Source organism: Lepisma saccharinum, chromosome 8, assembly GCF_977018435.1.
Source record: "Lepisma saccharinum chromosome 8, izLepSacc3.1, whole genome shotgun sequence".
NCBI classification, from domain to species: Eukaryota; Metazoa; Arthropoda; class Insecta; order Zygentoma; family Lepismatidae; genus Lepisma; species Lepisma saccharinum.
In genome coordinates this window covers 55,617,391-55,632,270 of record NC_139236.1, presented here as the reverse complement: position 1 = coordinate 55,632,270, position 14,880 = coordinate 55,617,391, and the positions used below count along the sequence as shown (strand labels likewise).

The following is a 14,880-nucleotide window of genomic DNA, read 5'->3' as shown; positions in this document are numbered from 1 at the left end:
TAAAATATTAATCTTTTGTGTAACTTTATATTAATCACTACACATCAAATTTGCTTTCAACGGTAGAATTATTTTAAAGTTAATGAAAAATATTCAATTCATGAATTTAAGGAAATTCAGGATCAATACTTTATTTAGTGAAAGCAGCAGCTATGCAATTTAAATTTGAGGATCGGTTTCTTTGTCTCTTGGTGTAACAATGATTTTTCCTTGAAATATTGAAATTGATTTGTTTGTTTTTTACTTCAAATTTTTCGTGATAATAATGTACAGCAAAAATGTAATTAAATATGCTTCAGTATAGGTCTAAATTGAGAAAGGATTACAGTGAAAGTAAAGGAAATCAAGGACTGTCTTTCAATAAAATGTGCCTCAGAAACATTTCAAAAATAATTTTCATTTTTGACCTAATCCAATTTGGAATTGAAACTTGAACTGTTTGTATTAATTTCCTGACCTCACACTTCTTGCAAGCAAGAGGATTTTTTACAATTATGTTGTTATAAAAATAATTTACCTTTTTTGGTCTTTTAGATAATACTATATTTCATGCACACCTGATGTTCCTTTGAAAGGTATCAGACATTGAGGATGTAAGCCCTACCATCTCTACCCTCCTAATTTAACCATGCCCCTCCCCACTAGCGTAAATAATGGGCAAAGAACATTGAGTAAATCAAAATTTGGTTTTATTTTTTGCACAGCAATACCCTTGAAAGCATTTTTGAAGGACATATTTCTAATGCATATTCTAATTCCACTTAGACTAAGAAAATATATTGTAAAGAATGTTGAAAGGACAGAAAAATAGAGCAGAAGTAAACAAGCATTATTATTCGCTTCCTTATTGTTAAATCTGGATTTAAGCAGCTTAAGAGTTGAATCTAAGGAATATACAAAATTTATGAAAAGCCAGTTAAAGTATATCCACTTTTTAAATTTAGAGAATTTCAATGTAAAATATACTTTATGCATTTTCTTTCAAAAATGCCACAAATAGATTTTCCATTCTAGGAAAGATTGCCAAAGATTAAAAACACATGAAAATTCAGTAGGTGAGGCTCAACTTTGTTATAGTTACAGAATATTATGTATATTGCCTAGAATAAAAGTTACAAAACTTAGTGGATCAATTAGCACATTAATATATATTATACCTGCATGTGTGTGTGTATAACATGAAAAAATATTTACACACTAAAAATAATGCAATATTGAAATAAAGCTCTAACATCTACCATTCATAATGGCCATGCAAATGTTACAATGTTACTTGCATGCAAATTACACAAACTTAAAAATTATCTGTGTCAACCCTGATGTATGAATGTCAAATTCCTTGACTATAAGCATAACATTAAAATAACTGCTATGTGTGCTGTATATACATGCATAAATTTATACATTGAATCTATGTAAAGAAGCATTTTCAAAATGAATGACAATATTGATAAGAACCAGCCATGACTAAGAAAATGTCTGATCTACAGCCAGGAAACTTTTCAAAATTATCTTGTTTTAGTATTTACAGTATAAATGTAGCATTAAGAAAACTTGAGAGATAAAGGTGGCCAAGTAAAGAAGAAAAAGTATGACTAAAAGATATGAAGCTAAGGACAGAACAAGAATGAAGATCTACGAAAGTTCCAGAAGAAACGGATTAAATTCCTCACTCACCACAACAACTGAAAACAAAATTTTAGATTTTAATTCTTCAGCATCCTTTAACTCAGTCAAATTGTCCAATGCATCTAAAGTGTCCACACGAGCCTGAGCATATAAATTACCGTACCGCCGAATAAGAGCAGTGGGGCGTCTCTCGCCCATACCCACGTTTTCAAAGCGGCAACCATTGAACTCTAGGTGCTTCTGTGCCTGCGCTGCTAGTCTGGAATGGAAGTTACTTGTTTAGGTTAATAACATAAAAGTTAAAGTTAATATAAAATAAATAAAAATTACAAATATCAATATATTTTGCACAAGGGAATTTAAATACTTTTCATTTAAATTATTTATTATACTGCAACAAGGAACAAATATTAATATTTGTTTGCAATTTCAAAAGCAATTAATAAAGATAAAAGCTATAATATACAGATAATAGCAAGTTAGTTACATAGTAACTGCTAATAAGATTATTTTATTTCACAATCATCAGTTCATGTCAACTAAGACAGTTTCTACCAGTTCCATACCTGTTAATATTATTTATTTAAGAAATTACATTTTTAAAGCAAATGGTTATGTAATAAATGTCATATTAAATAGTTTTGTTGCTACTTTTAATGAATTATGTTTGGGTTTATTCTGAACAAAAATTAACAGAATAATAAATATTACTAATCAGTAAAATCTAAATCCTGTAGCAGATCTAGGAATATATACATACAAACCTGGCATTTTTAAAGACAGCTTCTCAAAAGTATACACACTACCAGGTATTATGATTTTCAATTTTTTTTACAAGTATTGACTATAAAATGAAATATATTTCATTTGTATTTATAGATTTATAGTATTACTTACATTGATTCTGGAGAATTCTTTTGTAGCCACAACATTACTTATTCTTCAGCATTATTGAAATTTATCTAAGTAGCACTGGAGGAATACTAATGCTACTCAAAATATAAGTCTTATTACACTTCTCAAAATTAATAATCATCACTTCCCACCACAAAAATTTGATTTTTACTATTCTCGTCCACAACCATAGAAGAGAATGATAGGGCATATAGATATGTACATATCTTGGAATGACTCTAAAAGAAGTTCATGGACTAAAAAGGTAGCTAATTTAACAATTTTACCCTTAACCCTCAAAGGATATGCTCTCTTCCCTCTCTCTATTTTTCTTTTGTGTGTGTGTGTGTGTGTGAGAGCGAGAGAGAGAGATTGTGTGTAAAAACCTACAAATATTTTCCTCTCCTCTGGTTCGTCCAAAATTCTGATTTTCTTCTCACACCTGCCAACACTGGAAGAATTTGCCACTCAAACTGTCATCCACACAGTGGTGAAATGGTTGTCATTTCTCTGCATACATTCCCATCATAACTCTTTATCTGGCTACACTATCCTCTCATGGGAATTTTTCTTCTTTATCCTAGCATGTATTTTTACCAATTAACCTTAACTCTCTAGTTACAAGTTAAATTAAAATTGTACACTATTGTTAGGTGTAAAAAAAATCCTGTGTGTTCATTTTAATGTAAATGTGCCAGATAATTGTGGCAATGAGGGTGTAAAATGGTGAGAATGGGTGATGATACGTCTACAGAAGAATTTTCCAAAAGAAATCTACTTCAGACTTTCCATAATGTATTACCATCACATGGAATAAGTACAGGTGCACCTAAAGAACTAAAGAAAAAATACAAAAAAATGTAACCTAATACACAACCTAGAAGAACACTCACTACATGAATAAATACATAAATAGAATGTAAATGCCACTTTCGTAAAGTAAATCTAAAAGAATTTTAATACAATACCACTAAACACCTACAAACCACTCTAAAACATGACAGGAAATACAAGAGTTTGCTTTGTGGGCTGGAATATTATATTAATATTGCCAATAGATTTTAATATTTATTTCTCTTCTACAAACTTCTCAACCTTTAATTTATTTATATTTCTTTTAGTGACAGTGTCATCAGGTGTCTATTCTTTTTTTTGTAAGGCGGTTATTTTATATTAGTTCTATTAAAACTATTAAGAACAAATGAAAATTGATATATTTCTATGAAGCATTTTTAAAAATTAAAATTCATAATGTTGTAAAAACATAATCCACTGTTGCTAACACTTGTATCTCTTTCAGAAGATATTCATATGCAAAAACATCCATGGAAAAGCTGTAGTTGAATAAGGTCTATTTCAATAATCTACACCATAGAGAATTCAGAAATTTCACTTCCATTCATATCAAAATGATTGCTTTTGGGTTGTTAACTATTGCAAATCCATTGCCTTAATACTATTCTCACGCAAATTTCTTAGAACGAAAGATTATTTCATCCTGAAAACATTTACCAGCTTGTGATGAATGGTTGAAACTGAGTTTTTATCTTCTAACATGGCTATTTTGCTGACTTTCTAATTCTGTGCTCCCCTACCAATTTCTTTTCAATGATATTTATGAAAATTGTGAAAATTTGAAGACAAGAAATAAAGTAGCCAAGTAGTGTTGTTGCATTCAAACAACGTGAAACAGAAGAAATTTTCAATTCTCCCACCATCTACGAAAACATGCATGATTCATTCACTGTGTGTAAATGCAACTTACTTATTTCTTTTCTCTAAGAGAACTGATGACGTCATTGCCAAGAAGCATGGAACACTGCAGAAAAATTGTGAAAGACCGATTGAATTTCCACCCTTTAATTTCGTCTCATTAAAATTCATATTCTTTGTTCTCAGTTCAAATTAAGCTAAATTCAAGCGGGAAAAAAAATGTAAAATGAAATTCAACAATTAACCCTATAGTTTTTGATTATAAGTTAGTGGGGAATCGTTTTCATTATTATTAAATAGGCCTGACAGTAAAATGAAAAAGAAGCCCAAGTACATGATAAACCATTCCGAATTTTGTGTTCTATTTGTAAGTATTTTTGTAACTAATGGTTACATTAATATCATATGAGCTGTGCAGTTCTTGAATCAAAATTCCTTTCGCCATTTCTATCTCAATATTTATTTTTTTGGCCACCTGGTGCAACTGTAAATACTATTTTTATATACATCACGCACACTGAAGTTTCTAATTAAACCCAACACAATCTTAACAAAAAAATTGCTTAGATCGTGGATATAATGAATATGGTGAAGGAACAAAAGTTTCATTAACTTTCCATCTTGTTCTGATATATGTGATTGCTATATTACTCAAGCTATGTTAAGAGAATAAGAGCAGTGAGGTAGTCCTTATTCTTTATATCCTACGTTGTAAATGAAATAAGTAGATGTAAACCTATTTTGTATATTTTTCAATGCATGCCCAATGTTTGCAAAGCTATCATTGATGATGGAGTTCACAAAGTCCTATACTAAACTTTCAACACTGAACACACTGGAATAAGCAAACAAATTTCCCATGTAATGCCTACATAAATTTAAAGTTTAAGATTACATAAGTTATTTCCTGTTGTTTAAAATTCACTTACTATTGAACTGTCTGTCTTTCTTTCCCTACCTTTCTTTAAGCCTCTTCTCTGTCTCTTGTAGTGTAACAACTGAATTCTTCGCCCGTGACAACTCTGCCCTCAGGTTCTCCATCTCAGCCCTTAGGATACTCACTTCCTGGTCGTTGCTGGGGGGCAGCGTTTGTAGCGAAGCACGTGGCCTGCATCCTTGGCAGCATGGAATAGTTCCAGAGGACGATGATGAGGCTGAAACTAAAAGTCAAATAAAAATACACTCACTCACAACAATCAAATTGCACTATAGGTAGAAGATTCATTTTCAATACAGGGTGTGGCAGAAATAACTCATTTGTTGTTGAGACGTATTTCCAAAAGGCAGTCTACTCACAATGTGAGGTGTAATAGACCTGTACTTCTTTGAGAAGAACAGGGAAACAAGTCACAGTGGCTTCTTCCTCTGGAGCCACCTGAAGGCTAATGCAACACAAATTTGTTGACACCACCACTGGAAATAGCCACGCTAGTAATATAAATCTTTAGGCTTCAGATGTGTATAGGACATAAGGTGAGAATTTGGATGACAGTTTTTAAAAAGGTGAAAAATACAATATTGTTTATTTTTCTCAGATTATTAAATAATTCGAAAGTCAAGGATTGTTCTTTCAGATCGTAATATAAATGTTTCATTAGTGTATTGTTTAAAAACTAGGAGGTACGTCTGCTACATCCTGTATTTAAAAATTTTCCTTTTGAGCATTCATCATTCACGTTAAAAAATGGACCAGAAGAATGGTAAAGATATGATTTTACATTACGCATACACAAATTAATTTCATGATGCTCATTAACAATGAATTGTTGACAATGTTGTACTCACCAGCTGAATTTAGTTTCTGAAGCTCCTTCTTGTGCTTCAGTTGCCTAGGTCTGGTAGGAATGTGTGATGGATTTGGCGTAGGAGTGCTTATGGGGGAGTCTCCCTTCTCTTCTGTGCTTGGAGAGTCACTTCCGGATGCGGAGCCTGAGTTTAAGCCAGAGCTGATTCCTGAGGAACTGTTGAGAACTGAGGTCCTCACGCTGGATTTACTGCCCGAGCGTACTGGAACAAAAGAACCACACAGTTACTATATGGTGTTGCGACTTCATGTGAATGGTTAGTATTTCAGAGCAACATTGCTATGTATCCATAAGTGATTGTCTTGTTGATCTGTTTATGCCAAATGTAAATATCTTGGGAATTACAGTGATATGGAGTTATTAGTCAATTTTCAACTAATTTATTGAAATTTAACTTATTATAGCTGGAAAAATTTGTTGCTTCCAAAACCAATTGAATTTTTTTACAACTCTGTTGGATTCAATTGGAATAAATTAGATGCCCAATAAAGGTATTGGAGAAGTTAATTTGTAAACAATGGAACTAATTGAATTAAGCAGTTAATTCCAAACTAACCCTACTACATTTTGTAACTTTAAGCATGATGCAATATCAAAATACGTGGGATGGAAATTTAATAGTAGCAACACTGCTGTATATATGCTATGAAACTGAGCTGGTGCTTCTCACTTATACCACATGTTAGTTTAATACCTAACTTACCTCCCAGTAAATGGACTCTTCCTTATAACACTAGACGCATGTGCAGTGACGAGAGGAATAAGAGTGCGGTCTAAAGTTGTGTAGTCAGAACCTCAAAAGTTCTGGTGATTCTCACCGTACCTCCAGGACAGACTGTCAATGCGCAGTATTACTGTTAATTTTTGGACCATAACCTGCGACCTGCATTGTGTAAGAAGAGGGAACACTTTTTGCTGAATCCTCCCATCATTTACCAGCCCCTGTGACTTTGATATGATCTCTAAGATGAAGCTTCTGAACTATTCCACAGATTCTTCAGGCAATAGACCCCTCCATTCAAACCATCAAAAGAACAGGCACTACTACAGAAATACTATGACTTCCACATCGCTGGCAATGATTGTACACAACGCTGGTGACTACATCAAAGGGCTTTAAATGTTTCACAGAGGTATCTTTTTTGTACCATAGTTACCACTATTAAATTTCCAATCCATGCATTTCAACTATTAATATCCAAGCTATTCAAATGTAGATATGCATCAGTTTCAATTTTATTACTTAATGTAATTCAATTTAATTTATTATATAACAATAATTCTGATCCTCTAGAATATATCTGTTGGTTGAAATTTAATGCAGTTCAATCCAGTAAACCAATTGGTCCTGATAGATTGCATAAAACCCACATTAGCCACGAGAAGCAATAGAAAACATTTCTAGCTGAGTAGCTAGTTAATTGCTAGCACTTCTGACATAGCCCATGAACTAAACACACACACACACACACAGACACACACATATATATATATAAACTGCAAATTGCTCTACCAAATACAGTAATTAAACAATATTTTTACATCCATTTGAACATAATTAAATGTGTCTGCATTCTTCCAAATATTTACAGCAAAATGCCAAAGTGTTGGTGTTACAGCAATCTTCATGAACCAATTATTGAGTTTGTCTGTCAGTCTTGTGAATTTACATTCAACATTACATTTTCTATCCATTTCTGTAAGAAATTCAGCAGCAGGGCAAGTAGCAGGTCATTTCCAGCCAGATAGCAATTTGAGCAGCCAGTGAAGAGTTCTAGTAAGGTAATAGGGTTTGCAATTGGCTTAATGTGGTGATAAGGGACCATGAGAGAACTGGATAAGTGGAGATCGCCCAAGAAATATTGAAGCTTAGGAGTACAAGCAAGATAACCTACACTCAGATGAAATGATTTTATCTAAAAGAGAATGAGAAATGTGAAATGTATAAGAGATGTGTTCAAGATAGTAATGCCAACCTGTCCAACGAGATGAAACTACGCCTGATCCATATGCACATCAGTGAACATTTTGTATAAACAGCATTTAACAAGTAACCTATAATATCGGAAAAAAAAAACCACTGAGAACTGACATCCTATAATTCATGACATCCTAAATCTCCATTTGAGGTAGAATTCCTACACATACAGCTGCATTTCAGACACAGAGACGGCACAAAACCTGAATTATTTCTCCTGATGTTTGAATGTGGTCAAACAAGCTTTACTGCTACCTGTTGCTGCAATTTGTCAGGAAGATTCCTCATTATAAGCATTTTTGGTCTATTTGCAAGGCTTCCTTTTTTGTTTTAAAAGGGTGGGGCCGGAGATCCTTGCTACGGACTTCTGAGTTATGATGAGCCGCCACCAGCAGGAGTTGATAGCCTTGTTTCCTTAACACACAGCCAGAGGTTGAGGCGTGGTTATTGAAACAAAAGAAAGAAGTATTCCAATGAAGAGTTCAATCTATGGGCAATATATGGCTCAATTCCAAAGTAGCAAATATACTTTAGAACCTGGGCAAGGACAGTTTCCTTTTTCGTGGTAGACAAGGTTTAGCATTAAGTGGCCATAGTGGGGGGGGGGGCACAGTTAATCAATACTTCAGTCACAGTGTTTACATAGCGAGACACACTGCAAGTTATTTTAGAACTATCCCCTTCATTTTCCAACACACTGATTTCTTTTTTTCTTTTTTAAGGTTTGGCCCAACCCAGAATAAAACCCTGGCTACGCCACCTCCCTCCGAATCCGATTTATTTCCTCCCATCTACCTTATGTAGCTTTGTGTGTCACCTCATCAGTGTAGGCACCCGCCTATAACAAGTGGGTCTATGGATTTTGGTTTCAAATTCTTGGTGAGTAAATACATACTAAAAGGTATTTACATAACACTTTATTATGGTATAATTTTACCAATGGCATTTTACAGACAGGCCCAAAGATAAATCACTGTGTAAGATGCTACATTCTGTTCCATCAAATACAAGAGTGCCGACTCCTGCTGCAGAGTGGTTATGACAGTACGATGTCAGGGGTCCCAGGGGTGTTCTTTGTGAATGTCTCTTCACCAATGTCATCCTCATCATCGCGATTAGCAATAATTGGCAGAAAAGAGACGGTAAATAAAAATATCAAATGTTTTGGTTGAAGTACATCTAGCGTACTGTAAAAATCTATAGGGGCTGGAACCTGCCTGTAGCAACATCCCTGCACCTCATGCCTTTCACTTTGCACTATCTCCTAGACTCCTCTCTTCTGTTCTCACTACATCTATTTCCATTTCATCCCAGCTCCATCTGGAGTCACTTTTTGTGCTACTTTCATTTCTTCTCAACTTTCTCCCCTACCTTGTTTCTTCCACTCCACTAGCTGCTTGCATACCCTGTCGAACCTTATATCTGGCTTCTCAATCTGCTGCAACAGACACAGGGCCACTCCTTACTCTTCATTAATTCATTTGTTTCCAATCACTAATTTCTTGAAATAAGTAACACCTGTGCGATGATTCGATCATTAGACCTTTGTCACGTGAATCAAATGCGCTAGCAACCAAATAGGCTTCCATTGCTACTTAAAGAACAGGGCAAAGGATAGAAGTGATAATTTAAGGAGGTGATGTGACCAGCACCATGCTCCGGTTACCTTTAATTCAACAGAAGAGACCATTCGTCGAAGTCTGCATCAAATTATAAAGCAATTTTATTGCTACGCTTCGTAATCATAGTTTGGGTTCAACAAAAAACATTGGATCCCAAGAGAGAAAAAAAACATGTGCTAACGTCCTACCTACAGCTCTGTAACATTAGATGATTGACAACACATATCTACGTTATAAAACATTTTTGCTACATATGGTGAAAGATATGTGTACTGAAATATAACACAGTATTTTACAAGTTGCTGTTAATTAAATTTTGCCTACACATTATTAAAATTTGTTTTGTTCAAACTTGACTAATCTCCCGGTGGAAGAGAATTTTAAACTTCACAAATATTTCCCTAGTTTCAGTTTGAACACGGGTAATCGTGCACGTATGTGTACTGACATTATTCCAATAAAAATTTTCTGAGTCTGATTTTGTATTATCACTGTTTTATAGTTTTTAATTTCAGGAATACATGAAAATCAACAATTCTCATCGGTCTCCAGGTGCACAAATACAAAAGAAAATATGTATTAAACTTTGTAAAGTGGAATATCTCTGGGACACCATTTCTAGAGAGTACGAAAAGTTCAAAAAGGTTTGCAAATGCATCATGGACCTTAACTACTGCTGAAAGTGGGAAGGAATGATACGGGGAGTCCCCACCCACAGCTAATAAAATTTGCCGAAATCACCTCGCCATTTGTCACAGCGTTGGCAAAATTTGTGTTCTTTATAAAAGAAACAAAACATTTTTCTTTGTTTTAAACAAGTTTTAAATGTTTTAAACAGAAACCGAAACAAACATGTTTTAAACAAATAAAACGTTTAAAACATACTTCCAAGATGACTTATTTTCTAAGAATAATGATGAAAAAGAATTTCTTAATCATCCAAGGATGGACTGTGTTCTTATAAGTAAATACTTGACTAACTTCCTAAAATACATATTTATGTTAGTCTCAAATCTCTCATGTTAGTTGTTCGAGAACTCCACAGTTGCCAGGCCCCACTCAGACCACGTACTCTGTTCTATTTTTTTTAAAATATATTTTATTGTAAATGCAACTAAATATATTCATTAACAAGTGTGTAATATATTAAGTGAGGAACAAAACTGTTACATCCACATAGTATTCAATTTTAAAAATGTTTTAAACACTTTTAAAACAAACAGCCAGGTGTTTTAAACGTGGCCCACGGGTATTCATGACTAGGGCTCGGATAATTATGCATTTTGCATATTGCATATGCAAAGGCATATTTAAGGATTTTTAACTAAAAATGCATATTTCATATGCAGGTGCATACTTGTATGAAAATAAGTTGATGTTGTGCATATTTTTGAAGCCACAACCAACATCGAGCATAACGTTGTCGCCTTGTAATCAAGGGGTCCCAGGTTCGATTCCTGGTGGAGGCACATAGTGGTTCGGATCCCACTTTAAACTGTAGGTCCAGTCCCGATTAGCCTTACTGTGCATAAAGTGAACTTAAAACAACAAATCAATCCAATCCAAACACCGAGCATAGGCTACTGTATTTATTTTTCTTCTCCTCACTTCTCTTCTCTTTTCTTTATATTTTCTCTGTCTTTCTTCTTTCAACAACTTCAAACAAGTTACAACTTCAAACAAGCATCAAAATTATAGATGAGGTTAAAGAGGCCCTCGCCCAGGTTGAAGATCCTGTGTATGTAGCTACAGAAATTGGATGCAGTATTGAAAAAGAATAGTGGGTATGCAACAATGGTGAAAGTTTGTAAAATTCTGCATACAAATGGACAACGTGTGGATGATCTGAAACTTGATGTGTCTGACTTTCTTGCCCTAAAATACAGTCCACTTGTACCTTGGATAGTGGAACATGTGTTTTCTGAATATGAGACTATTCTAGCTGAAAACAGGATGAATTTCAAATTCGAAAATTTGAGACATGTTATCAAATGCAATCATGATCTTGATCTGTAATGTATTGTGCTTCATTTAACACAGAACCATATTAATTTTAAAAAAAATCTGTGTAACGAATGAGCATTGAGAATAATGCATATTCATTGCCTGGCATGCAATCTTCCATAGTTTGTAATATACAGCATTTATAAATTAAACAGGTTTTTAAAGTGCATATTTTACACTTTTTTAGTGTATATTTGCATGCATATTTTGGGTTTTTTAGTGCATATTTATCTGAGTCCTATTCATCACGATATCTCTCTTTGTTAATCGATGTACATTTTCAATCACTGAACAGATTTCTATGCACGATAAACAAAATTACACGGATTGAATGAAAATGCAAAGTTACAAAAACTCGCAAATAACCACAAACAAACATCAAGTGTTAAAATGTGTTTTAAACAATTGTGAAAAGCGAAGCCTTTCGTTTTAACGTTTAAAACAAATTGTTGAAAACACTTTTGTTTTACATATGCCAACCCTGCGTCCCACAGAATAAGATTGGATGCCTGAAGCGCTTTGGATGCCTGAAGCTTCAAAGCCCAATTTTCATATATTTGATTCCAGCGCCATCATAGGGAAATTGCTAACTACAGATTATTTACGTCCCATAGAATAAGATTGAATACCTCCATGTTCAAAGCGTAATTTAATATAATTGATTTGCAGCGCAATCGTCGGAAAATGGCTGAACTACAGATTATTTACGTCCCATAGAACAAGATTGGAAATCTACATGCTAAAAGCGTAATTTTAATATATTTTATTCCAGCGCCGAAATGGCTGAACTACAGATTATTTACGTCCCATAGAATAAGATTGGAAATCTACATGGTAAAAGCGTAGCCATCATCGGGAAATGGCTGAACTACAGATCACATTATTTACGTCCCATGGAATAAGTTTTTAAACACCCGAATTAAAAGGGTAATTTTAATATAGTTGATTTCAGCGCCGTCATCGGGAAGTAGCAGAACTACAAATCACTTACCTCCCTTTGGAGGTATGTATCCTTTCCCAAAGGGAGATAAATGTGTAGTTCAACAATTTCCCGATAGCGCAGGAATCAAATATATTAAAATTACCCTTTAAACATGTAGTTTCAAATTTTATTCTATGGAATATCATATAATCTCGATATGTTTCTTTGTTAACTGATTATACATTTTCAGCCACTCAACAGATTTTCGTTGATAAACAAAATGACACGGAATGAATGAAAATACAAAATTACAAAACACGCAAATAACCACAAACTATCAAACATCAAGTATCAAAATGTGTTTTAAACAAATCTGTATTTTTTTACAAATGTTTAAAACATTTAAAACAATGTGTTTTAAACATGTTTTTTTTTCTTCAAAGCCGTGTGTTTTAAACGTTTAAAACCAGTTGTTTTAAACATGCCAACCCTGGTTTGTCAGCGTGTTGAACAGCGATTGAATCGGTAATTTTAGATGTGGCGTTGAGGAGGTTACTGTGTAAGCATGTAGCATTTCTGTCTCAAAAGCAAAGAACGCTTTTAGAAAGCACCCGAATTGCACGAAGATATTGCAGTCTCTGTATTTTTCCTACCTGGGGGATGCATCCACGTCTATTTCGATCACTAATATTGAACTATTTCACCCCCTGCCCCACACACCTATTTACCTCGCCTCCGCTAACAATTTCGTCTTCAAACTCTGACCATAGCACTTTGATAAATGATTTAGTCAGTTTTCCAACATTCATTTTAAACATGCTTAATATCTGTATTGTGAAACTGACTTAACGTTTGCATCCCAACCCCGAAAATATTAGGCACTTCTTTTACAGAAATAGCGTACAGTATACTTCAAATAATTAACTAGCAAGCATGTCTGATTTGGAGATGTAAACGATGGCCCTTTCTAAAATCACCCAAATGTCAACCCCTCTTCCACGTAGTACCCTCTGGATTGTATATTGCAGACTAACGAGGCTCTGGCATCTGAACTCACAGCCAGTATATTCCTTCGTGGTGCTTGTGTTGTGTGTTGTCTATGCGTGGGTGTGAAATAAATCAAAGCATGCCTGATTTAAGTTACAGTCACTATTAAAGCCACTTACCAGTCCTTTTAATGTAGGCTGCTGTGTTGTGCACTTGTGACAAGTCGGGAAGTGATCCGTTTAACTTGGATGATATTCGCTGCAACATTGCTGTCGGTCGAAGCAAAAGATCTCTACCCTCAGCGCACAGTGACGCCCACCCAACCAGCTTCAAACAGCTGGTTGGAGACGGCATTGCAACTTTTCAACGAAATTTGATCCGAACCTCTACGACTCATACGGTTCAAGTTTCAAGTTTCGTAAATCCTAATTACGAACTTCAATCAGTTTCGTAAATCCTAATTACGAACTTCAATCATATTTTTCATGTTCTTTATTAAAAATCTTGTTCATGGTCATGGATAAAGTTATTTATCCACTCACACTGTCTATCCATGCGAAGGTTCTGGGCTCGACAACGGATAAGACCTTGGGTACCTTCCTTTCTCATAATTTCACCCAATTATTCTTATCGTCGCGGTTTACGAATATAAAATGCGAAATTAAATAACAATTACCAACATAGGCAAAAGCTTTCTGCGTTGGAAAATTACTAACTCGACACATCGTTCAACAGTTGTATATGGTGGAGCAGAGCCTGCCGTTTTCAGTTTCCTCTATCGCCTGTGTTTCACTTCTCTCTCTACTATTTCTTCAGTCATATTCCTTTCTCTCTCAATGTCTTCCATATTATGATACTAAAGCACAGCCATTAGACCTAAGTCCCACTTACTCGTAAGAACCTTTTGCGATTTTGGGCAATAGTCAGATTTAGGTTCAGATCTAGTAGGCCCAGGCAAAAATGTCACATTTTTACATTTGAACTCCATACTAAAGGTCGTTATGTTCCATTTTGTAAAAAAAAAAACGCATTTTCACATACGTCGAACTTGGCAAGGGATAAGACGCTAAGAAAGCAGTTTGCTAGGACCGAGAGACAGTGATTTTTAAGCAATTGTTACATAAGTAATTTGCAATTGTTACAGCCGAACCCTGTGGCGGAGTGTTAGCACAGCGCGCTCCGACGTCAGGAGTCCTGGGTTCAGATCCCGTTGTGGCCACGAGTGTTCCTTGTGAGTGTGCCTTCATCAATTTCATCCTCATCGCCGTGATTAGCAAGAATGGTCAGAAAAATTACGCTAAACAACAAAAATTAAATCAACGATTG

At 34.6% G+C, this 14,880-nt stretch overlaps 1 protein-coding gene across 3 annotated transcripts in view; it reads right to left on the bottom strand.

The window, feature by feature from the left end:
• LOC145991014 (uncharacterized) overlaps nucleotides 1-14,880 on the bottom strand; it is a 135,592-nt gene that overhangs the window by 9,638 nt on the left and 111,074 nt on the right. Inside the window, exons 3-6 of one of the 3 annotated variants that reach the window (XM_083126675.1) lie at nucleotides 6,022-6,243; nucleotides 5,195-5,396; nucleotides 4,289-4,342; nucleotides 1,678-1,888 (exon numbers count right to left, since the gene is read on the bottom strand). In XM_083126675.1, the coding sequence (XP_082982801.1) occupies nucleotides 1,678-1,888; nucleotides 4,289-4,342; nucleotides 5,195-5,396; nucleotides 6,022-6,243 (689 nt within the window). The remainder of the gene's footprint in view (nucleotides 1-1,677; nucleotides 1,889-4,288; nucleotides 4,343-5,194; nucleotides 5,397-6,021; nucleotides 6,244-14,880) is intronic. The other 2 variants (XM_083126676.1, XM_083126677.1) reach the window with 2 other exon arrangements.